The sequence below is a fragment of the Leptonychotes weddellii genome, chromosome 4 (assembly GCF_054177405.1).
Source record: "Leptonychotes weddellii isolate Sample4059 chromosome 4, ASM5417740v2, whole genome shotgun sequence".
In the NCBI taxonomy this organism is placed as follows: Eukaryota; Metazoa; Chordata; class Mammalia; order Carnivora; family Phocidae; genus Leptonychotes; species Leptonychotes weddellii.
Window position 1 is genome coordinate 65,521,521 of NC_138372.1, and position 23,493 is coordinate 65,545,013.

The window sequence follows — 23,493 nt, forward strand, 5'->3', positions numbered from 1 at the left end:
TTTTATTTTTATTTTTAAAGATTTTATTTATTTATTTGACAGACAGAGACACAGCAAGAGAGGGAACACAAGCAGGGGAGTGGGAGAGGGAGAAGCAAGCTTCCCGCGGAGCAGGGAGCCCGATGCGGGGCTCGATCCCAGGACCCTGGGATCATGACCTGAGCCGAAGGCAGACGCTTAATGACTGAGCCACCCAGGTGCCCCCAAAAAGCCTTGTCTTGAAGCTGTGCTCTATTCATTGTTAAACTACTCATATATTTGGGGTGGCCTGGGAAAGCCTGGAGACTAGGGGAGGCCTAAAGCTTCAGAGATGTTTAGTTTGAGAATAACATGAAAATGAAGAAATCACTACCCTTTGCGACTAGGGTCTCTCTGTCTCCTAACACTGTATTTTTTGCAGAAAGGGGAGGTGGAAAACCTGGGCCCCTGATGAAGGACTAAGAGGGCCTAAAGAAAGTTAGAAGAATACCAAAAGCAAGAGCAAAATGGTTTGAGTACCTCAAAATAAAGCACCAGATTTAAATTTCTCCATATAAAACTCTGGAATTGGAAAACATGTTTATATCAAAGTGACCTAAAATACGACCCAAAGCTAAACCGTAGTGATATTATTCTTTCTTTGTAAAATGATGGTTCCCTATGACCCCCCCAAATAATAATAATTAAGAGAATAAAATGGATGTGTTTTTCTTCCATTACTATCTTTTAACTGTACCAAGAGCATTAAATTAGCTAATTTCAGCTCTTTGAATAATTTCAGACAAAAAATGTCTAGGTTTGCCACAAGCCTATTTCCAAACTTTAAAAATAATTACATCAATATCTTACTGTTAACAATCTTAAATTGTACATAGCTAACTATAGAAAGGCTACATTTAAGTGGGAACCTTTTTTTTTTTTCTCTATTCAGAAAAATAACTATGCAGTTTTGTAAGACAAAAGTCAAAATTTTGAAAACAAAACTCAAATTTTAGCACCAGGAATGGAAATCAACACATACGTATGGAGGGCTTATAAGAAAGAACTGCCATGGGCAAGTCAAGACTTTCAGTCCTAACAAAAAACACAACTTCCAGTATATACTTCACATTCACTTGCTCTCCATTTCTTCAAGCCATTGATTAACATTTACCACAGAGACATCAACTGGCAAACACTGATGAAAGTCATGTGATGATAGACAGTATGTGGGTCTAGGGATGTTATACTCTTCCAATGGCTTTTATCTAAGTTTTCTAAAAAAAAAAAAATTACTTAAATATGCTATAAATGGTTGAGTAAGCTGAGCTTTTGAAATCAAGTTAGGAAATTCAGCTTTATCTCATAATGGATTATCATTAGCAAGGCATGAGCTCATATGATTGGTTAGTTAAGTAGGACAAGCATAATGTTTCAAATTGAATAAAATCCAGTCTTTTTTATTCATCAAGCCCTAATCCCATCTCACAAATGTAAGTTATCATCATTGCCCCATCATTTTTTCCACATCTCCTTACCCTTTTTTCCCCCACCCTCCATGTCCCATCCCAACATGACCTGAGATCCAGAAAGAAAGCACAGCATCTCCAAGCTGGAAAGGATATTAGATATTCATATCACTGCAAAAAATCAAAACCAGTGTCCCCTGACCTCTAGGATAGTGTTATACCCCTACCATGTTGCTTTTCGCAGCATGTACAAAATTTAACCCATGAGTACAGATGTACGCTTACTTTAGGCTACACTTGATTTATATTAGTGTGAGATTCACTAATGTCTACTGCCAAGATGGAAAGATCTGTGAATAAACACACATTTCAACAGCAAAGAGGAAATTGTTTTCTCTTACTTGCCATTGACATGGATAACTATATATAATGGGATGCCAGGTTTACCTGATACATCCTAATGTGGCAAATTTGGGGTCAAAGAAGAAAAATTACTGCCCCTGCCAAATGGCATTCTAGCAACCTCAAGAAATAAGTCTCAGACTTAGAGTGGACAATTAGGAATAGGGTGTGATAGGGGGTCAAATCACTTTAGGCCCCAAACAGGAAATACGGTTAAGGATGTAGTTCTCTTGGTGAACCTGGAACTAGGGAACCAAAATCTCAGAGCTCTGAGGGGGCATAGGCAGGCTTTTTTTAATTCTACATCCTTTTCAACGTTAATGAAATTACTTTTACTGGACTATCACCCTCATCCTATTTCACAGTGCTGTCTGTGGAAGGCTGCCTCTCTTCCTTTCCTGGTTACTTCTAGCTCAATATTCTCTTCTTCTGAGAAGTCCTGATGTGGTTCAGACACACCTCCTGGATCTTCCATAGCACTAGACAGAACCCTGTCATGAAACCTGGCCCCTTTGTTTGCAAGCATCTGCCACCAGTCTGCCTTCCTAGTGAATTTTGAGATCCTGAGGGCAGCAGTGTTATCTAATTCAGCTATGTCTCCCTAGCACCAAACACTGGGTCTGGTATGTCGTAGACAGTTGCTGAATGCACAAACATATAGGAGTGATACAATTATTATTCTTTTATCTTCTAAAGAACAGTCATTTTTAATGTAATCATGGCACTCATAATTAGTCCCATAAGCAAATTAGAAAACTTTAATGTTTCTTAAAACAAGAACAAAGAAATCAAGGCAAAATATTTTTAATTAAGGCAAAGTTTCATTTACTTACACATATTCAAAAAGGGCAAAATGTTGATGTATTCATCTTCACAGTAATGACAATTTAACCCTATAAGCCCATCCAGTTGAAAAAGCAGCTTAAAAGTTGTATTCTCTTTAACTTGCTAACATAAACTAAGTCAGGTTTGTTCACATTGATTTGTTGGGCAAAATTAAACCAACCCTGTAATAATGTGTACTTTCATCTTTGTACTCTGCTGTGCTGTTTTCTCTGATCATACTTGCTTGGATGACCTAAACATTTAGAAACAGGAGTCTAAAGTCTGGTTATTTATTCTCTCCGTGTGATGTTACTGCTCCTTTAGCACTCAGCTTCAGGAAGACAATGTACATTATTAAATTGTTTGACAATGATGAAGGGAACTAGGATGGCATCACAGGCACACATTTTTAAATGGGATTTGTTGTTTGAGATTACTCCTGCTTGTCCATTTGGATGAAAAGTGCCTGCTTATGGAAATGAGCCTGAGGACACTAACAGATTTAATACCTAATACCAGTTTAGGGAAAGCAGTACAAGCTAACTTCAAAGGTCAGAGGAGCATTTTGATGGAACATCAGGGATTTAGCTTTGGTAAATAAATATTTATTGACTATCTGGGATGAACAACACACTGTGTTCTGTATAAGATACAAATGAAACTTTTCTTTCATTAAAATTTCAGTTATTTTACCTTTAATTGTGATACCCCTTGAGAGGGGAATGAACTCTACAATGTGTCCAAGTCTCCAGTTAGAAAATGAGGCTTTCTCAAGTGGTTACAGATTTTAATAGCAAATGCCCATAAAACAAACAATAACCAGGGGCGCCTGGGTGGCTCAGTCGTTAAGCGTCTGCCTTCAGCTCAGGTCATGATCCCGGGGTCCTGGGATCGAGCCCCGCATTGGGATTCCTGCTTGGCGGGAAGCCTGCTTCTCCCTCTCCCACTCCCCCTGCTTGTGTTCTCTCTCTCGCTGTCTCTCTCTGTCAAAATAAATAAATCTTAAAAAAAAAAAAATTTATAAATAAAAAACAAACAATAACCAGCATCTCCAAATTCATACTGAGATTCATAAGAGGCCATGAATAATTTATGTATGATTCAAAAACAATAGAAGGTAAATCTGTTTGTTCAAAAGTCTTAAGTAGACTTTTCTGTGTTGAGGTTTATATTAATGGATGGATAATTACCATTACTATAATAAAACTAATTTTGAAGAAATCTGAGCTCAACAAGAATTTAAATACATGCAAAAGCAATTTTCCAGCATATCTGAATTATAAGGGATCTATCTCTGCCTTCTTAGTCTTATAATGATTCTCTAATGATCCTAGGAATCTCTGCAGAAAGCTCATTTTCAGCTAAAAGTATCTAATAGAAGTCACTCCCTACTCATCATTATGTTCTTTATTTTCAAGTCTTTCAAGATCAACTGCATGGGAATAGATCGCATTATATAATAGATGCACTCCAGTTTCCAAGACACATCAATTTCCAAACATTTTCTGCCAAGGCCAAGTAGAGTAAAAAAGAAACATCCTGAAAGGGAGCAGTTGTTCTAACCAGTTGAAGGTGATGATTTATCAAGAGCCGTTAATCCGCTGCCATGTAAAGAGCCTCCAGCACATTTACTTTCCATCTTTGTGAGAGTAAGAGTAATTCTAATTATGGCTTAGGGCAGTTTTCTCACCTGACTTTAAAAAGAAGTTTGAGGAAATGTATGCATTTTAAAAAGCAATCATCCAGTCTGCTGGTAAAGAAGATACAATTCTGCACAAATTGTGCCTACACAATTCTGGGGTTTCATATAAATGATCAGATTATTATTATTTAACTAAAATGAAAACTATCTACTCTCATTTATGAGAGGAGGGAAGTAAAACATTCACTTTGTTAATATCCAACTGAGATTTGCATATTGTTAGCTGTATAAAAAAGGATTCGGGTAGTTATTTTGTATTGATTTAATGTTCTGTTATGATTAACCGCAACTGGCTACAAGCAAGTCAAGGAAAAATGACCTTCACGTTTTCATGAAAACCTCAGTTCTGTCACTTATTAGCTGTGTGTCATTGGACAGCTTAACTCTGGTTACCTGAACTTCAGCTTCCTTCTTCTAAATAGAGCTGATAATGATACCATCTTTTGCAATTCACACACACACATAACTTGGCACATGTTAGCTAGTCATTAGACATGGTCTTTATGCTCACCTTGCCTCTGGGATCAACAGGGTTATGCTTTTAGCCTAACCAAAGAACAAACCCAGGGCCAAAATATGTAGGTTCAAATAGTTAAGTGCCCTAACAAAAGGGGAATTTCTATCTAAATATGTATTGCTCATGCCTTCCATTTATGCCTCCATGTCCCTACCCAATGTCCAATTCCACTTTTCAGATTTGTTACCGTGTGCTATGCATTGCCTTCTTCCTCAAGAGGTCCCTAAAAATACAAATGGTCCAGGAAAGGATAATTAAGGCCATTATCACCTTGTGAGAATGAGTATGTGCGTTTTTTCTCCCAGACAGAATATCCCATATACTAATCCTTGGTACCTGGGAAAGGATAAAATGACTCTGAAAGAGGAGCAAAAGGACACAGGATATGCTTCACAATTTTGCTTGAGTAACCTTCAACAGTTAATCATTTATTAGGTACTAAAAACCTTCTGGAAGGAAAATCAGGAAAATGGTTTTAGTAGTTGCCTCTTCATTGCCTATCTATCCTCTTGTACCTTTTGAATATGGTACTGCAGAAATGTATAACCTATCCAAAAATTGTAATTTTTTTAAAACCCAATCCTCACACTCTGTCACTTGTCTTACTTTAGCTCTTAAATATTTGTTTACAGGATGTTGACATTTATAAGTTGACTTTTTTTTCTTCTAAAATTAAGCTTACTTCATTTAAAATATGACTGGTTCTCAAAGCTAATTTGTCTTTAAAGTATTAAACATTAAAATATTCCTATTCGTGAAGACACAGAGTTATGAGACAACATTATTTGCTGACTCTGTACACACAGTTTTCTTCACTAAAACTTAAGCTTCCTGCAGACAGCACCTGTGTTTTATTAATCTCGGGAGGCCCCATTGTGGCTTTCACAGAAGGGTTACTTTCTTGAGTTCAGTTCTCAGTCCTTTCGTCCAAGGAAGAAAAATCATTAAATATAACATGATGTTTTGATAAAGGAATTTTTCAGGATTTTTATAAAAACAAGCAAAATAACAAGAGACAAGTAAAAGGAGAGGAAGAGGAAAAACAAAACAGTTATAAATCACCTGCACTTGTAATGAAACTTCTGGGAATCTATTGAGAATGCCTGCAAAACACCAAATATTTCATAAGCAGGGAAAACTAAGGTTGATCTAAGGTCATGGACACGTTTGTTCAACAAAACATTTGCTGCATGATTCTTGTGTGCAAGGTCCTGGGAATAAAATGTTAAGAAATGCAGATGTGATCCTTGTCCTGACAGTTTTCATAATAGTGGGGGCATACAGAAAGGTAAAACAGGCCATTATCATATGGTATGAAAGATATCATGGAAGGCAGTACAGAGAGTTACAAGTGCTCATAAAAGGAGGACCAAGCCCATGCTTGGTTGTTTAGTATCACAGTGATTGGGACTAGAGATTTAGAGTTCTACAAACCTGAGTTCAAGTCCTGGTTCCACTGGTTCCACTCTATAACCTTGGCCAAGGTATTTAATCTCTCTAAGCCTCAGTTCCATCAACTTTAAAATAAGAATAATGATAGTACTGAGCTTGAAGAGTTGATGTGGGTATTCAATGAAATCCATGTCATAAATCTGACACTATGTTGTTGTTGTTTTTAAAGATTTTATTTATTTATTTGACAGAGAGAGACACAGCAAGAGAGGGAACACAAGCAGGGGGAGTGGGAGAGGGAGAGGGAGAAGCAGACTTCCCGCTGAGCAGGTAGCCTGATGTGGGGCTCGATCCCAGGACCCTGGGATCATGACCTGAGCCTAAGGCAGACGCTTAACGACTGAGCCACCCAGGAGCCCTCTGACACTATGTTTTGCAAATGGCAAGCACCCAATAGAGATTAGCTAATAATATTAATGATAACAGTAAGCTGGGAAATGATGCATGAATAGAACAGGTAGGTAAAATGGAGAAGAAGAAAGAGGAAGAATGTCCCATACAAAGGAGAAATATATGCCTAGAAAAGAATAGCACAGTGAGCTTTAGTGAAAGCTTGAGCCAAAGGGTTGGGAGGCACCCAGGGTAGAGTCAGAGATGCAACTGAAGCTGGAAAGGCAAGCAAAGTCCAGCTCGATGGGTTTATCAAGCTTAATGGAGGTTCTTCAAGAAGTTTCACCAGAGCAGGGACATGATCAGATTTGAGTTTTAGAAAGACCAGCTTAGAGACTTGGACTCCACAGCATGGAGAATGGAATGGAGACTAAGGAGACAGAAGGCAAGGAGATCAGTGGCAATAATCTTAAGATAATGCCTTCGCTGTTGTGGAATTTCAGTTAGGGAGGCAGGTGTCACATGAAAAGTATATACAACAGTCCAAAGAGGACCTTGAAGTAATTATTATCAGCTTGTTAATATTAGCTAGTTAGCATTTCATTCACTCATTTATTCACTCAACAACTAAGCCAGTGAACTGGTATTGTGAGAGATTCCAAAGAGTGTTAGTTACCCTGCTTAGCCCTGCTTTCTGGAAGTAACCCCATCCAACACAACTGCCCATATTTCTCTCTCTGGCTGAAAGATCTGTTAACTCTGCTGATTCAGATCATGTGTAATGGCAAAGGCATTTTTGGGAGACAACATGCACCTGTAGGAAACTCAAGCTGGGAGGAAGTGCTACATAGCAGATTAGGATGGATCCTAAGGGGTGAAGATGATTCGCCTTCACCATGGGAAGGGGAAATTTCACTGTAACTACCTTAGTATATAGTAGACTTCTTACTGCTCAAAAAGAAGTAAGTCTTCCATGACCCACTGTTAAGTAAATAATAACAACCATCACTCATGAAATGTCTTATCCTATAAATTTCAGATGGATTAATAAATTTAGTACAACAACTTTATGAAATAGGTATTATGTCCACTTTTCAGGTGAGAGAGATGAGGCAAGAAACACTCCCCAAGGTCACAGAATTAGATGCAGTCTGGTGTTCCTATTCACTACACTATGTGGCCCTCTAGCAGAGAGCCACCAGATTGATATAAGAGTGAAGCCAAATTAAAAGGTATGCCTCAAAATCTGACAGGGGAGAAAGATCACGGCCCACTTACAATCAGGAAGGCCAAAATTTGGAAGGTTTTATTATAGGAATAAAATGAAATAGATGATTAAACATGCGACAGTCTCTTGACAGGAAATTGGACAACCCTCATCAAAGGAGTACCATGTTGAAAGGGTTTCTGAAATCCCTTTTACACTTTAAAGCACAAACCATGGTTGTGCCATATGGCCTAGGACACACTAGAAAGTATTTAAATGGGGTTACATGCTCATCAGTTTAAAATAGAGTGGGCCATCTCAACAACTCAAAGGTGTGGCAAAGGAAATAAAAAGCAAAGAGAATGAGAACCTGTTACTCTTTTTGTTTTCTGCTAAGGTAGGGTGAACAAAAGCTGAATTAATTGTCTCAGTAAGAAATAAAAGCAATATGCTTATTCTGCCCATGTATGGTTCTATCAACTAAGTAGTGGAGCATGTGTAGAATAAGCATATTTTAACTATAAGCTCTATGAGGCATTTCTAATGCCCACTGTATAAAGACAAAATAGGGGGGGAAATCCCTAACTGTCCAGATATGAAAGAAACCACCGGCTCTTTGCAATGCCACTTGGTGCCAATAGAAACGGAGAGTCCTGAGCCTGGGCTTTTAGCCTGGTGATAAGGGGAACCCAGGCCAGATGGCATTTTAAAATCCATTCTCACTCTCTCTCTCCCCACTCACCTACCTTGGCTTTAAAGCCATCACACCCATTTTCACAAGCTGCAATATTTTAAAGTAGTCACTTTCCCTTGAGAACACAAAAAGCTCTAATTGCTATAAGTTTAAAAACAGAGAGAGTAAAAAATCATGGAATTTGTCAACCATTTTTAATTAAACGCACAGACACACACACCCAAACCCAACACCCTAGACCGAGGACAGCTTTTCACACCCAGCCTATTCATGAGTACGTATTCACAGCTCACCAACAAACCACTCCCCTGACACTCGTCCCTTTCTGCCGGACTCACTCGCCACCACTAAAAAGTAACTTGGGACGCCCTAGATCTGTGGGCACCGACGCCCGGTTAATTCATCTGGCCCGCGCTGCTCTGAGCCCTAGGCAGGACTTGGGGGCTTCAATGTCACCAACCAGCGCTGCCCACCCCACCCCCCTCCCCCAGAGTCCTCGCCCGGCCAGGAGCGGCAAACCCTCCCTGGCCCCGCTCCCGGGGAAACACTCAGAGTTGCATTGTCTTTACCACTGTTTAATCTTTACAAATAAAAATGCCTGTGAGATGGATTCCCCACCCCACCCACCTGCGGGAGTCCGCACAACCACACTCAGTCGGGTTGTCTAGGAGGCACCCAAGCTGCGCCGACAACCAGGAGGCGTGAACAATGAACTTCTCTCTTTCTCTCTCTGACTCTCTCACACACACCCTCTCCCCCAAATGAGAAGTTTTGAACTAGCCGGGGGCCAATTCCGCCCGCAACCCGGGCGCGGGCGGCGGGGGAGGGCCCGGTGCGCGTCCCCGGCCGCGCCCCTCGCGTCGCCGGGCCGGCAGTTACCTCCTTCCTCCGGCTCGGCGCCCCGGGTCGGGTGATGAGGGCCGTCTCCTCGCACACCACGGCCACGTCTTCCACGAACACGCAGTCGGGGAGGCTCTCGTCGGCTGGCAGCTTCACCACCTGCAGCCCCAGCTTACTGCCCAGCACGCCTACGTAGAGCTGATGCTGCCGCTCGGCACGGGCGAAATCCACCTCGTCGCCCTTGGCGCGTCTCAGCGCGTGCTGGCAGAGGGACTCGGGCAGCGCCCGCACCACGGCATGGGTGGCCCGGCCGAAGGCGGCGGGGTGGCCGAGCGCTGCCATGGCTCCGGGAGGCGGCGGGGAGGCGGCGGGGGCGCGGCGGCCGGGTCCTCCCGCGGGCAGCGCGCGCCGAGCTTGCGAGCGCCCGGCGGCTCCCCTTGGCAGCAGATGAATGTGGTGCAGAAGGAGCCCCGCTCGCGCCCGGAGCCCTGCCCGAGCGACTGAGCATGCCCAGAGCTCCCGGCGCCGGCCCGCGCGCAACCCGCGCGCCCACCCCGGCGCTTTCGGGTTTGCTGCGGCCGAGACCGGAGTTGTAGCGGCGAGCACCGCGCGAGGAGTGGGCGGAGAAAGCGAGGAGCGCCAGAGTTGTGTGCAGGTGGGGGACCTCGGTGGACCCGGACCTGAGGTTACCTGTATTCCGCGGCAGGTGCACGTGAAGAGCGTGCAATGGTTTGAGCCGAGTGACTGGAGGGCTTCTTGGTGGTCAAGAGGCAAAGGATGGGATGATTCCTTTGTGAATAAATACTTTGACCTCTCTCCCTCCTCTCTTGGTCCCAGGTTGCCCAGCACGTGGTACCACCCCCAGTTCCTAGCGTACGAATCTGTTTTCCTACCCAGGTCTGCAAAGGACCTCTCACCCCAGGTGAGACCAGAGATTATAAAAAGAATGTGTTTCTTCCCGTCTGTGAGAAAGAGCAAGAGTCCAAAAACACACGTAGAGAGAAGAATAGAAGTATAGAAACACAGTATTTCAAGGACAATCAGTCGTCATGAACACTGTGATTCTGGTGTGTTTGTCTCTAGGGCCCGCAGATGTAGGGAGGCAAAGACCCAGCGTGTTTTACCCACTCTAGACAAGCGCTCCCTTGCCCAGTGTCAGACAAACATAGCATCACAACTTCTCCTCACTAGGAAAGGTTTCCAACCTTCTCCCTGGCATTCCCTTCACGCCTGTACAGACTCGGTGCAATTCCCGTGGTATTAGTTGAATGTTTCTTTTTCCATACACCTCAGGGAGTGCCTTTCCCTCCTAAATGGCACTATTTTTCTCCCCTCACATATCGCAGATTAAATAATCCTTGGATTCTGTTTCTTTTGAGGAGAAGATCCACTTCAAAAACCAAACCGTAAGTCCAAAATAATCTCAGGTAATAATCTTCCTTCCTCAGATTCTAGAGCACATTTCTAAGTTAAAGATTGATTAGGTCATGAAACATTAGATTTGAATGAGACCTTAGAAATCCTCTAACTTCCCATCCAAAAGTCCTGAATTCCAGCTAAAACAAATACAACAGTCATAAGATCTTTACTTGAACATTTTAAACCTCTCTTACTTAAAAAGCATATTCTACTCTTGAAGAGCTATAATGGTTAAAATCTTCATTTTGGGCTTAAAACCCACTGGTCCAAATTCTGTCTTCTAGCATTACCTAACAAGCTCATACTCTTTCACAAGATTGCATTCATGCTATCTGAAGACAGTTCTCATATCTATGCTGCCTGACACCACCCTCTTACCCACCATCTTGACCCCTTCTAGGCCTTGAGCCTGAACCATCAAAAAGTAACTAGTGATTTGGTTTCCAACATTCTGATCATCTTCCTTTTGACATACACCAGTTTGCCTGTATCCCTTTAAATCATGGTATCCAGAATAGAAACAATTCTTCCTGTGTGTTATGACCAGCACAGACCGACAGCAGGACCCTTGTTCCAGATGCTAGGCTTCTATTCACACCGCCTAAGACTATTCACTTTTTTGATGATCCAGTGCCAAGGCCTAGGCCACAGGCTTCTTGCCAGAATTCTGATCCCAGTTTTTAGGAAATGTGGGTTTCTAGGAGCAGATCTATCTGAGGATCCTGGAATGATTGTCCCAACTGAACCAGAGAAAATGTGATTTCCGCCCTCCCCCACCGCCCCCCTGCCTCGGTCTCAAAGGTAACTTGAATGTAAATGCCAGATGACATGGCATTTCTCAGCTTCAAAAGTGAGGGGTCTTAAGTGAAGGACAGTTCTGACCCTGACACAGGAGAGTGGGGCCAAAATTAAAATAACAAACCTTTAAGACCTACTTTGTTCTACTTCTGAGGCAAAACTCTCAGGGGACCCAGGCTGCCCTATCAGTACTAAGGTAGTGTCAGAAATCACTTAATGGTGGCCTCGGACAGGGATTCCCACTAATGCTACAGCTGAAAGCCAACCCATGTGCTGAGCTTGACCTGGCTAAAATATGAGACTTTGTTCCCCCCCCTTTACCCAATATTGAGGTTCCATCCACCTCTAATTGGCCTCTACCTAGTGACCTTAATTCATGCTGGTACCCTTTTAGAGCCTAAATATTTTGCCTGCCACTCAGTGTCCTGAGCCTAACTTTGAGTGGGGTCCTGTACCACTCTGGGCTCATGTCAGCCCAGCAGCCAATTAAAACTTGAAAGTTTTTTCTTAAAATTTCCATACTGAAATTGGTCGTTGGTTTTTAAAAATTTAATCTTGTAGTTATCCTTATTAAATGCTATCTGCTTCATTCCCACTTGCCTAGTTTTTCTTTTTTTCTTTTTTTTTTTTTAAAGATTTTATTTATTTGATAGAGAGAGATACAGCGAGAGAGGGAACACAAGCAGGGGGAGTGGGAGAGGGAGAAGCAGGCCCCCCGCTGAGCAGGGAGCCCGATGCGGGGCTCGATCCCAGGACTCCCGGATCATGACCTGAGCTGAAGGCAGATGCTTAACGACTGAGCCACCCAGGTCCCCCCACCACTTGCCTAGTTTTGATTCTGTCATCTTGTGCATTATTTATTACCTCTAGTTTTGTGTCATCTGAAATTTGATAAGCATGCCTTCTGTCTCCTCTAAGCAGTTGTCAAAAAGCATTAGAATGTGTGAAAAGAATAAGAACACCAACTCCAGTAAATTATAGTTTACATGCCTTCCTGCTTGAGTTCTGAAGGACTGTTTTTAGGAAAATAGATTTTATTGAGCCTAATACATTTATAAATTCATTTTTCCCACAAATATTTATTGAAAATTCCCAAGGCACAATACCATATTACATACTTCAGAGACATACAAGAAGCATAAAAACATGATCTTAAACCTTTAAGAGCTTACAACCTCCCTGGGAAAACAAGACATCCAAAATTGAAGCTACGACAAGGGCACATGAAAGGCATAGACAAGAAAGTGCTATAGGAATTGGGGGAAAGAGATATCACTGTGGCTGATGGGTGTGAAAGAGAGCTGCTTGGAAGTGAATGGACTTGGTTTAGGCCTTGAATAATTTTTAGGATGTGAATAATTGGAAGGAGAGAATGAGAATTCTAAGGAAAAGTACGTGCAAAAGCCAGACACATGTTCCAGGGATAATAGATCAATTCAATGCACACACATATTGGTTAAGATAACTCTAGCTGCTACCACAAACAACCCCAACAAATATAGTGGCATAAAATTGGTATAAGTTTATCTCTTGTTCGCTTAAAGTCTAACACAGATGGTCCTGATTGGTTCCTGACCCTTCTCCCAGAAATCTGCAGGGATCCAGCCTTCTTCCATTTTGTGGCTCCAACACTTCAAAATATGGCACCCAAGCTCACCATGCTCACCTTCCTAAAGCTGAAAGAAAGGGAAAGAACATACAGCACCATGTGTGAGAGGCTTAATGGGCCAGGCCAGGAAGTGATGCATGTCATCCCTGCTCACATTCCTCTGGCTGGAACTCAGTCACACAGCTACAATAATCACAGGGAAGAGCTGAGAAATACAGTCTTCTGTGGGCCCAGGAAGAAGAGGCAACAGGTCACAGAAACAGCCAACAGGGTTCTGCCCTAGAGTACAATGGGAAAAATGGGAAATAAAGGTAGGAACGTAGGTTAAGCTTTCCTCACTTGAACAATGAAGAGACAAATGGTGTGGAGAGGGAGTGTAGTCTCTAGAGCCAAACTGTGGGTGGAAGCATGGCTCTGCTGTTTTCTCGTATGATCTTAGACCTGTTTCTGAAAAGCTCTTTGCCTCAGTTTCATCCTCATCTGTAAAACGGGAAACGATGAATCCGTTATCATAGGGTTACTGTGAAGGTTAAGTTAGTAATACAAGGTGCTTAGAAAAGTGCCCAGAATAGTACCTAGCAACTAGTTCAATAAATATTATCCATTGACAGTTTGTGAATAGAAGGCTCTGAATGTGACTTCCTACTAAAGGTCAAACCACATATCCACATTCACCAAATTATCAGACTCATACAGGTATCCTAATGCTTTCCAACAGAACCTATGGCTTTCCTAGACTGACAGACCAAATCTCACCCACAGATGTAGACAGACCAAATCTCACCCACAGATGTAATCATAGATTCAATACATATTTGTTAAACCCTTGCTACATGCTACGTACTGTGCTAGGCACTGGGGATGCAGTCGTGAATGACAACATAGGGTTTATTTATTTATTTATTTAGAGCACACATGCATGGGGGTGGGGCAGAGAGAGAGGGAGAAGAATCCCAAGCAGGCTCCATGCTCAGCAGGGAGGCCAATGCGGGGTTCGATCTCATGACCTAGAGATCATGACCTGAGCCAAAATCAAGAGTTGGATGCTTAATCAACTGAGCCACCCAGGTGCCCCAATAATGTAGGGTTTATTATGGTCAAATTGCTCTTTTGCTCTTCCACACATTTTAAGATCTTTATAACCAATTCCCTGTTTAAATTTCCTCCATTTGAAAGACCTAGAGCTGTTTCTATTCTCCTGGGTGGACACTGATACAAAGGCAACTTTTCTTTTCCATTGATAATATTGCTGGTACTTATATTTGGAGTCAATTTTAGATAGCAATTATTTCAGGATTAAAATAGACATTCCTGCCTTAGTCCTTTCTTACTCTATTTTTAGAAGATTAAAGATTTACTTTCATTGGGGAATGGGTGTTTGGGGGTGGGGGTGGGAATCCTAAAAGAGAATGAGGGGGTCAAGTGTGTCCTCATCCATCTCAGTGCTAGAAATACTGGATCAAGTAAGTACCATAAGTATGCATTCTGACAATAAGTCCTGAGTGTTTCCACATAACAATCATTAAATATGATGCAAAAACAATTTATAGTGGAAGACACCCATTGTTACAGAGTTTCATTGACATCCAAGGAGTAAATGATGTTTCGTTGAATGCGCAGGCAATAGGTTATAGACTAGAAGATGGTTTCGGGGTAGTCAGGGCTCTGGTTTCTAAAGTCAAGATGTGTAGCCTCCTAACTTCAGTTTCTTCAAATTTCATCTGGGAATTCATTCACTAAACAAATATTTATCAAGAACCTACAATGTATATGGTAGAAGAATATATATAAGCAGTAACTAAGGCATGATAAACCTGACTTTGGCTCCTGGCCTTCCTGCGTTCTAGTTGTGTAAACTTGGTGTGCCCTAGACCCATGCTTCACCATTTTCTGTCTTGCTCGAAGTCCGGGAGGACTGATCTTCATGGACTGCACCACCTGGGATCCCATTATTGTTGACTTTGGCCAATGGGAGGCAATTACCAGAGACTGGAGGGTAAGAGGGGAGAAAGAGGTCAACATATTTATTCCTCTCACTCCTTTTCTACTTTTTCATGGTTCTACAACATCCACACCCTTCTATAGTCATAGCTTCTGTCTGGTGGCCCCTTTTGGGTGATTCCAGCTTCTGGCTGGGTTCTGATAACTACTTACATGGAAGTAATAAACAGCACACATTCCAAAACCCAGTTTTAAATACATGACATTGAATATTTTTTAAAAAGTAAGCTGCCAAAGGGGCGCCTGGGTGGCTCAGTCAGTTAAGCGATTGTCTTCGGCTCAGCATTGGCCACTCCCCCTGCTTGTGTTCCCTCTCACGCTGTGTCTCTCTCTGTCAAATAAATAAATAAAATCTTAAAAAAAAAGATGCCAAAAAAAGGTCAATTCAGCATTTTCAGAAAGAGTGTTTAGCAATATTCAATGTATAAGGAGGCTGTGTTTAGGGCCATCCACTTTCTCCGGTTTCTCAAAGTGTTTCCTGGCATTGGAATGTTATCAGAGTAGCTGTAGAAGGTCCTGGTAGATCCAACATAATAACCATCACAGGTGTGTTTAATGTAAAGATGTCAATGAAAGCAGCAAAGTTAGAATTCCTAACCCCCATGTTCTGGAAGGAAGCCGCTGATTTGCTGTAGGTCAGCTGAACTGCTTAATGGTGTTCCTCAAATTACCTACATCTGGGGGTGGCAATGGCTTCCTGTTTTTGCTAGTCTCTGGGTACCTCCACATCCCTTGCTCATTGTCTTTACCCTGCCCATACCTCTAAAAACATTCTCTTCAAAATTCGTAGTTGAGCATGCCATTTGTTTTTCACCAGGGAGCTTACTTGGGTGACTCACTTAAATTTATATGTAAATGAGAGCTATATGTAAAGTGGGAGTTATAATACCTTAATCTCTAGGTTGTTTTGAGGCTGAAATGTGATAGCATGGACAAAGGTTCTTATTGTGCCCGGCACCATGAAGTCTTCAATTAATGATAACCCCTAATATTAATAGTGTTGTGCTCTTGTACCAGGCACTGTGATGAATACCAAAGTTTCCATCTGCCTGTGTGTAAAATGCCCATTTCCACCATGCAGCACACCCAAGTCCTTCAAATGAGATAACATACAAAGTCTTACCTCAGTAACAGGGATGCCATAAGTGCTCAATAAGTGCTCTTGGCTCTTCAAAGCTCAGCTTTTTCTTCTCCCTACCCCCACCCATACAAGGAACATTTCCCCTCTCTAGACCTCTATATCCCCTTCTGTTCCTCTTTATGCTGCTTATTATTTTCTCCTAGCAGTGTAATAACCCATTGATGCCAGTATCATCTACTTCATTACAACCACATTAGTGGCTAATGAGATAATCAAAGTATCCTGAACAGTACAGAATACTACATAAATGTATCGAGTCTGAACAAGTTGTGAAGTTCTGTGATGATCTGCAAAGGTTACTGTGGCCCTGACATTTTAGAATTGGTTTTTTTTTTCAGTTTCTTGGAGCTTTTAGCAACACTGTCTTTCCAGAACTATTTTGTATAGTTCTTTCTTACTTAAAGGTATGTTTGTGGGGCAGAAATAGATTGTGGGAAAAACCTTTTCAAATTTTAGGTAATCTAAGTGTTGAAGAAAAGAAAAACCTTTCTCTGTAGTTGAAACTGGTGTGTGTGTGTGTGTACATGCTCCTGGGCTTTGATAAGCCCCCTTCATTTCTTTATGAAATGAAGTTGCTTCATTTCCTTATGAAAAACAATGAACTGCCAGGGTTGTCATTCCAGGGAATTGTCATGTTTGCTCTTGTGGTAACAGTCCACATGGTTTTAGCCTGGCATCAGAGCACGCATGTCCTGGGAATCCTCCTGCCTGCTTCCCCCTCTGCATCAGTGGTGCTGCTCTCCCCGGGCTGCTGCTGCTTCTTCTTTCCCTTCTCCTCCTCCGCTCCTCTTCCCCCTTCCCTTCCTCCATCCCACTGCTTTTATAGATTTTATTTATTTGAGAGAGAGCGTGAGCGCGCATGATCGGGGGAGGGGGCAGTGGGAGAGGGAGAAGCAGGCCTCCGCGGAGCAAGGAGCCTGACACGGGACTCGATCCCAGGACCCCAGGACCATGACCTGAGCCGAAGGCAGACGCTTAACTGACTGAGCCACCCAGGCACCCCTTGTCCCACTGCTTTTAAAATGTTAGTGTTTCCCAGAGCTATCTAGCCTCATTCTCTTTTCCTCCAACTTTACATGTTTCCTCCTGTGGGTGAACTAATCTAGGCCCATGACTCAAATACCTTCTCAATGCCCACGATGCCCAGACTTTCATTTCTGGTCTGGCAATCTCCCCAGTGCATCAGAGCTGCCTAGAAGACACCCCTGTTTGGCTGTCCCACAGAAACTCCAAAGTCAATATGCCCACAGGAACACATCCTGTTCCTCCCAGGATCCTTTTCCCCTTCCATTCACTCCCAGGATCCTTCTCTCCTTCCATTCCATTGAGAGCTGCTCAAGCCAGTAATCTGAACATTATCTTTAGCTTAGCTTTCTCCTTTGCTTCCGCATTTAATCAATCATCATGTCCTGACAGATAATCTTCCTACAAAGGCTCAAATCCATCCATGTCTCTCCAACTACTCTGCCACTACCTAGTCCAGAATATAATTACTGGTCTCCTGGATTATTGCAACAGCCCTCCTATCCAGAGTAGTATTTCTAAACTGCAAATCTGACCATGACACTCTCTTGCTTAAATCCTCCAGTGGCTTCTCCTATGCTCAGAATGCAGTGCAAATGTCTTATCATGGCCTGCAAGACACCCCTTCACATCCTCATTCTGGTCACTTCCCCATCGTTTGTCTTACATGGACCTCTGCACATGGTGTTCTATCACCTGGAATGTGCTTGATCCCATTCCTGCTTGGGTAACTCCTAGGACTCCTTTAAGACTCAGTGAAAGTATCACCCCTTCTAAGAAGACTTCCCCAAGTCCCTTAAGCTGGATGTGGTGGACCTGTATCCATTTTCACTCCCATCACAGTGCTGTATTACTTGCTAGTTGAGGTGCTCCTGGCAGACAGACATATCTTTTTATCACTGAATCGTCAATTCAGGTGTTTAGAGAATAACTTAATTAAAGCAATGGATAGCATGCACCTTTCTATACTCTCATCAGCCCACCTTCATAAGAATGGGTTTCAGTTCTTATAAAATAAGAGGATTATAGTAGGCCAAGAGTCTATGATTCTATTGCTCCAAATGCCTGTTAACTGCTGTGCAGTAGTAAGAGTTCAGAGTCTGGGTTTGAATCCTGACTCTGTCGCAGGTGTGTGATCTTGTACAATTTGCCTAACCTTTCTGACCCTAAGACCTTTGTATGCAAAACAGGAATAGTAATCCCCACCTAAGATGGGCATTAAAAGGATTAAATAAAATTATCTTAAACAAATATGACACACGTGGGGCCTGTTCTCTCACTGGTTTAGTCAGTATTCAGATAGCCCTTCATTCAAATTTTGGCTTCTATACAATCCTGATCATCAACTTAATACACAGAGCTTTGAGTTTTTCATTTGTAAAATGAATATGACACCTACCTTATGGTGTTATAAAGACTGAGATGATCCATGTAAATAAAGTTTTATAGCATATAGTTAGAGTAAGCACTCAACAAATGTTATCAGCTTCTGTGACGATGATGATGATGAAGAAGAACAAGGAGGGGAAGGAGCAGGAGAAGAAGAAAATATGCAAATCCTGACAGTAACAGGCTTTCAATGAAAGTTACTCCCTTTTCTTTTTCTCATTCCCTTCATCATTGGGTAAAGCTTTACATACCCGTTCTAGGCCAAATCTCTTTACAACAAAATTGTTGCCCAACTTCCCCTACCAAATGGGAACCTTCTTGTACTGAGTATTGGGTGAAAAATCTACTGCATCTTAAATAAATTCCATATGCTTGACAATGTACAGGGACAACTCTTATAAATAAAGTCATGTAAAAAAATGGTGTCAGGTTATTTCCCCACACTTTTTTTCTTGCCAGCACCATTATAAAATTATAGTGGATGGTCCTTTAAATTGGGACCAGGATTATGCATAAATGGGTAGCTTGCAAACTTCTAGTGGTTTTTATGGAGAAAGCCTCACCATCTCTATTTACTTTTCTTGCTCTTTGTTCCAGTTATCTATCGCTGCATAAGTTACCCCAAACCTAGTGGCTTAAAACAATCATTTTATTTTGCCAATTATTTGTAATAATGGTTCATGACTGATCCATGTGGAATTGCAAACTAAGAGAGCATATTAGCAAAGACAAAAAGTGAGAGGGAGCTTAATGTGTCTGAGGAAAGGAAAGAGAAATCCATGTACTACAGCTGGAATGTGGGTGATATTGCTAACTCATTTTAAAAGTGAGGAAACTGAGTGTCAGTGCCCATCTGAGAGCCTCATACAAGGTAAGGGCTCCACCAAGTGTGTTTCCCCAATAATGGGGAGTCTGCCAATGATTGGCCGCCTGCCTGCAGGCCTCTTTTGTAGCTTTTTACAACTAGAAAAGCGTCCCCTACAAACCGAATGATGTCCTACATGAGAGTCACCTAGACTCAGAGAAATCAACATGAAAAACTACCTTAAGAAAACATTATCTGCGGAAAATATAATACTTCTTGGTGGTATCACAGATATGAGTATAGTTTAAATGTAAATCAAGACTAACTCATGCCAAGATTATCTAACTCTTTAAATGTGATTTATGATTCACATTACTATCTCCATTAAATATATATATATATAATATTTCAACTTCTTTGTGAAAGCTAGAGAAAAATGGAAATTTGTGTTCATACAGGTCATATATATAGCTACTTATTAAATTTTCCTGATAATTTATTTAAACATCCCAGCAAATCAATATGCATCAGTATAAAATGCTGCACAGATTATCAATAATTTACTAGTCTAGGGTATTTTATGCTTTTATATCCTAACATATGGGCTTCAATTTTCCATTCATTTTTTAAATTACTTTTAATGTATTTATTATAACAGAGAAAAAATTAATTAACTATTTCATCTGCCAACTCAAAAGCAGAAAAAATTAGAAAGGCCTTTAGAGAAAGATTTTCTTCAAAAATACAGAAAGAAAAACAAAAACAGGAAGATTACCTTGGAAAGCAATTTTTCCACCCTGTGGGCAATCTGTGATAGCTACATCATTTTAGGGGGAAAAGGGATAAGAATATTATGTAGAAAAACCAGAATTGCACTTTTATGCATTTTTAAGAAGAAAAGAAAGATGTTTCAACTCTAATTTACTTTTTGCCAAGAACTCTTTCTCACATCCTAATTAATTTTAGGGATTATCCTTTCAGTTATATCCTTCCTTTCAACTTGTTAATATTCTTTTTTTTTTCTTTTTAATAATAGCCATCCTAACAGATGTGAGATGATAATTCATTGTGTTTTTTAAAAAATTTTTTATTGTTATGTTAATCACCATACATTACATCATTAGTTTTTGATGTAGTGTTCCATGATTCATTGTTTGTGTATAACACCTAGTGCTCCATGCAGAACATGCCCTCTTTAATACCCATCATCAGGCTAACCCATCCTCTCACCCCCCTACCCTCTAGAACCCTCAGTTTGTTTTTCAGAGTCCATCCTCTCTCATGGTTCGTCTCCCCCTCCGATTCCACCCCTTCATTCTTCCCCTCCTGCTGTCTTCTTCGTCTTTCTTTTTTTTTTTTTAACATATATTGTATTATTTGTTTCAGAGGTACAGATCTGTGATTCAACAGTCTTGCACAATTTTCTTGAGCTTTACAACATTGTCTGCCTCATTGTAATATTCTGGTGATCATCAGAAATGGTCATTGGTAAGAAGGAGATCAGGAGAAGAGGCTGAGCATTGTCAGGAAACACTGATGAATATCAACTGATGAAGAATGGGCTAACATTTTGGGGAATAGTCTTCAGGATTTATATCACTCTATAATATTGTATTCTATATAATTTTATATTACTTTATAATATTTATTCTAAGGAATATGGTGAAAATAATATACCCCTTAATTAGAATTATATTTCCATTGCCTTTTGAAAGTTTAAAACATAATTTTTATTTTACTTTAAATTGTGTTTTGCTTTTAAAAGACTCACGGTTTGCTATAGCCCAAGAGGTAGTAACTGTAAAGCTGAAAGAAGTTAATAACTGAGATTATTTTTCCTCCCTCTTGTTTTTCTTTTATAAAAAACACCAGAAGGAAATTAAATGCTTAATTAAATTAAACAAATATGCTGAACTCTAATATTACCGTGACTAGTGTTTGTACCATTAATTGCTTATTTGAGTATTATGACAATTTTCACATAGTCTGAAAGTGGAATAGGTTTGGCCCTAAATCAAGACAGGCAGTGTTAGTTCTACATGGTCTGGGAACAGGCATTCTGGAGGAGCCCATGTGAATATCATCAAAACACCAGACAATTAAATATTGCTAGCTCAGTTTGCTGGGCCTTGTCTTAATCCTGTTAGGGTGAAAATGGTGCTTCCAGCTTGCATCTGCTTGTCTCTGCTTGGGCGAGAGTCCTGTTGGGCTGGCCTAGTCACATTTCCTGGAAGAGTTCACACAGATCTGATTTTGGAATTTCCAGAAATGACTATACCCATCTTAACACATACTGGATTCTAAGAATATGATATTTCCTCGTCACATTAGTCTAAATCAGACATTTAAGTACATTCGAAGAGCACATGTCTGCTCTCAAAGGAAGGGCTGCAAGCAATTAAAAGAGAAAACAGAATTACGTGACAAAAGAGCTACTTCTTCAAAAGCATGGGAGAATGAAGCCGTTGTCCCTGAAACACTTCCCTCAGTAGGTCAAACTGTGACATAGTCAAAATTCATCTTAGAAGTTCTTCAAAGCTCCCTCTCCCCACCCCACACACTGTTAGCAGCTCCATCCCCACTGCCTCTCTCAGCCTACCTTAAACTGCCCCCTTCATAATCAAGATATATATAATGTTTTCTTAAGGTAGTTCATTCTTTCAGATTCCTCCTAAGTGTCTAAGTAAACCTAGTAAACCTATTTGTGCTAGGATCTTAGTAGATGAAAATAACTTCAACCAATTCTATACTTTTTTATTGAGTGACCAAGTGCTAGGCACTGTGGCTAACCATCTGCTTAGGAAACTGTTCATTTAAAAAATTGGGAGCAACTAGAAAGCTCTACAATAAAGCAGTAATTAAATAAATCATGGTACTCCATACCTGTGGGATACCCTGTAGCCACTAGAAATAAAGCTTTTGAAAATAATGCTTCCATCCATTGCGGACGTTAACTAAATATATTGCGGTAATCACTCCATGATCTGTACGTACGTCATTACGTCGTACGACTTAAACCTATGCAGTGTTGTGTGTCAATTATATTAATGAAACTGGAGGAAAAAGGAAAATAATGCTTTAGTATAATCCCAGTTTTATTTTAAAAATATGCATAGGAAAAAAACCTTTTTTTGCGTAGGAACTTTGGTTGTCTTTAATATGTAGAATTATGTCATTTTTATTTTCTGCACATTTTTATGTACTTCCCAAATTTTATTCCAGGGGCATGTACTTGTGTTATAATGAGAAAATCAACAATAAACATTTTTTTTGGAAGGCAGTTTCTCTCTGGAAGAGTTGTCGGTCTAGTCCAGAAAATACTAGATTGAAAACAAACTATTCATATGTTATGATAAGTGTTACAGTTTTGTATAAGGTGTTATGAGAACAACTAATCATCCATATACATAGGTGATGGAAGATTTAACAGCTACTGTCCACAATGATTCTGTGTTAAAGTCTTTAGCCCAAACAATTCCTTATACAAATCTTCAGTGCCAGATGTATTTCAAAACTTAGACTTTTTTGTTTTTGGGGGCGGTTTTAGAAAGGTAATATGGTGAGTATATGTATTTACAGAACACCCCCAATAGGCCTGGGCCAGCACCCCATAATCTAACATATTAATATTCCCATGTAGTGAGATGGGACTATTAGAATAAGGACTATAAAACTTCTCATCAGTCTAGGCCACCAAATCTGCTACTAAAAAGTCCTGCTTTGCAGAGCCATTTGGATTTCTGCATTATAGGCTGTGGACCTGGTTGGGTAATGTGGGGACTCAGCCCTAAAGCCTGTGCAGGGTGGCGTTCATTATCTGCTTCTCAGCTCCCGGTTCATTAAGCCCAACACTTGCTCTAATTGTAGGGTCATAAAACTGATTTTGATTCACGTTAGAGCATGTGATTGTAT

At 40.9% G+C, this 23,493-nt stretch overlaps 2 protein-coding genes across 29 annotated transcripts in view; both read right to left on the reverse strand.

Annotated features, from left to right (window-relative positions):
• Positions 1–10,237, reverse strand: part of DDAH1 (dimethylarginine dimethylaminohydrolase 1) — a 123,060-nt gene extending 112,823 nt beyond the window's left edge. The window contains exon 1 of one of the 4 annotated variants that reach the window (XM_081818695.1): positions 10,087–10,237. Coding sequence is in view for 1 of the 4 variants with exons in the window: in XM_081818692.1 (XP_081674818.1) it covers positions 9,436–9,738 (303 nt within the window). In the remaining 3 variants the exon portion in view is untranslated. Of the gene's footprint in view, positions 1–9,183; positions 9,331–9,435; positions 10,059–10,086 lie in introns of those variants that run through there. The other 3 variants (XM_081818692.1, XM_081818694.1, XM_081818693.1) reach the window with 3 other exon arrangements.
• A 2,374-nt stretch (positions 10,238–12,611) lies between these two features.
• Positions 12,612–23,493, reverse strand: part of LOC115941363 (uncharacterized) — a 105,447-nt gene continuing 94,565 nt past the window's right edge. For 19 of the 25 annotated variants that reach the window (XM_081818712.1, XM_081818702.1, XM_081818708.1 and 16 more), the window contains 3 exons: positions 15,107–15,211; positions 13,562–13,702; positions 12,612–13,289 (listed from right to left, as the gene is read on the reverse strand). In XM_081818712.1, coding sequence (XP_081674838.1) covers positions 13,276–13,289; positions 13,562–13,702; positions 15,107–15,211 — 260 coding nt within the window. In that variant the 3' untranslated portion in view covers positions 12,612–13,275. The remainder of the gene's footprint in view (positions 13,290–13,561; positions 13,703–15,106; positions 15,212–23,493) is intronic. The other 6 variants (XR_014144942.1, XR_014144946.1, XR_014144935.1 and 3 more) reach the window with 2 other exon arrangements.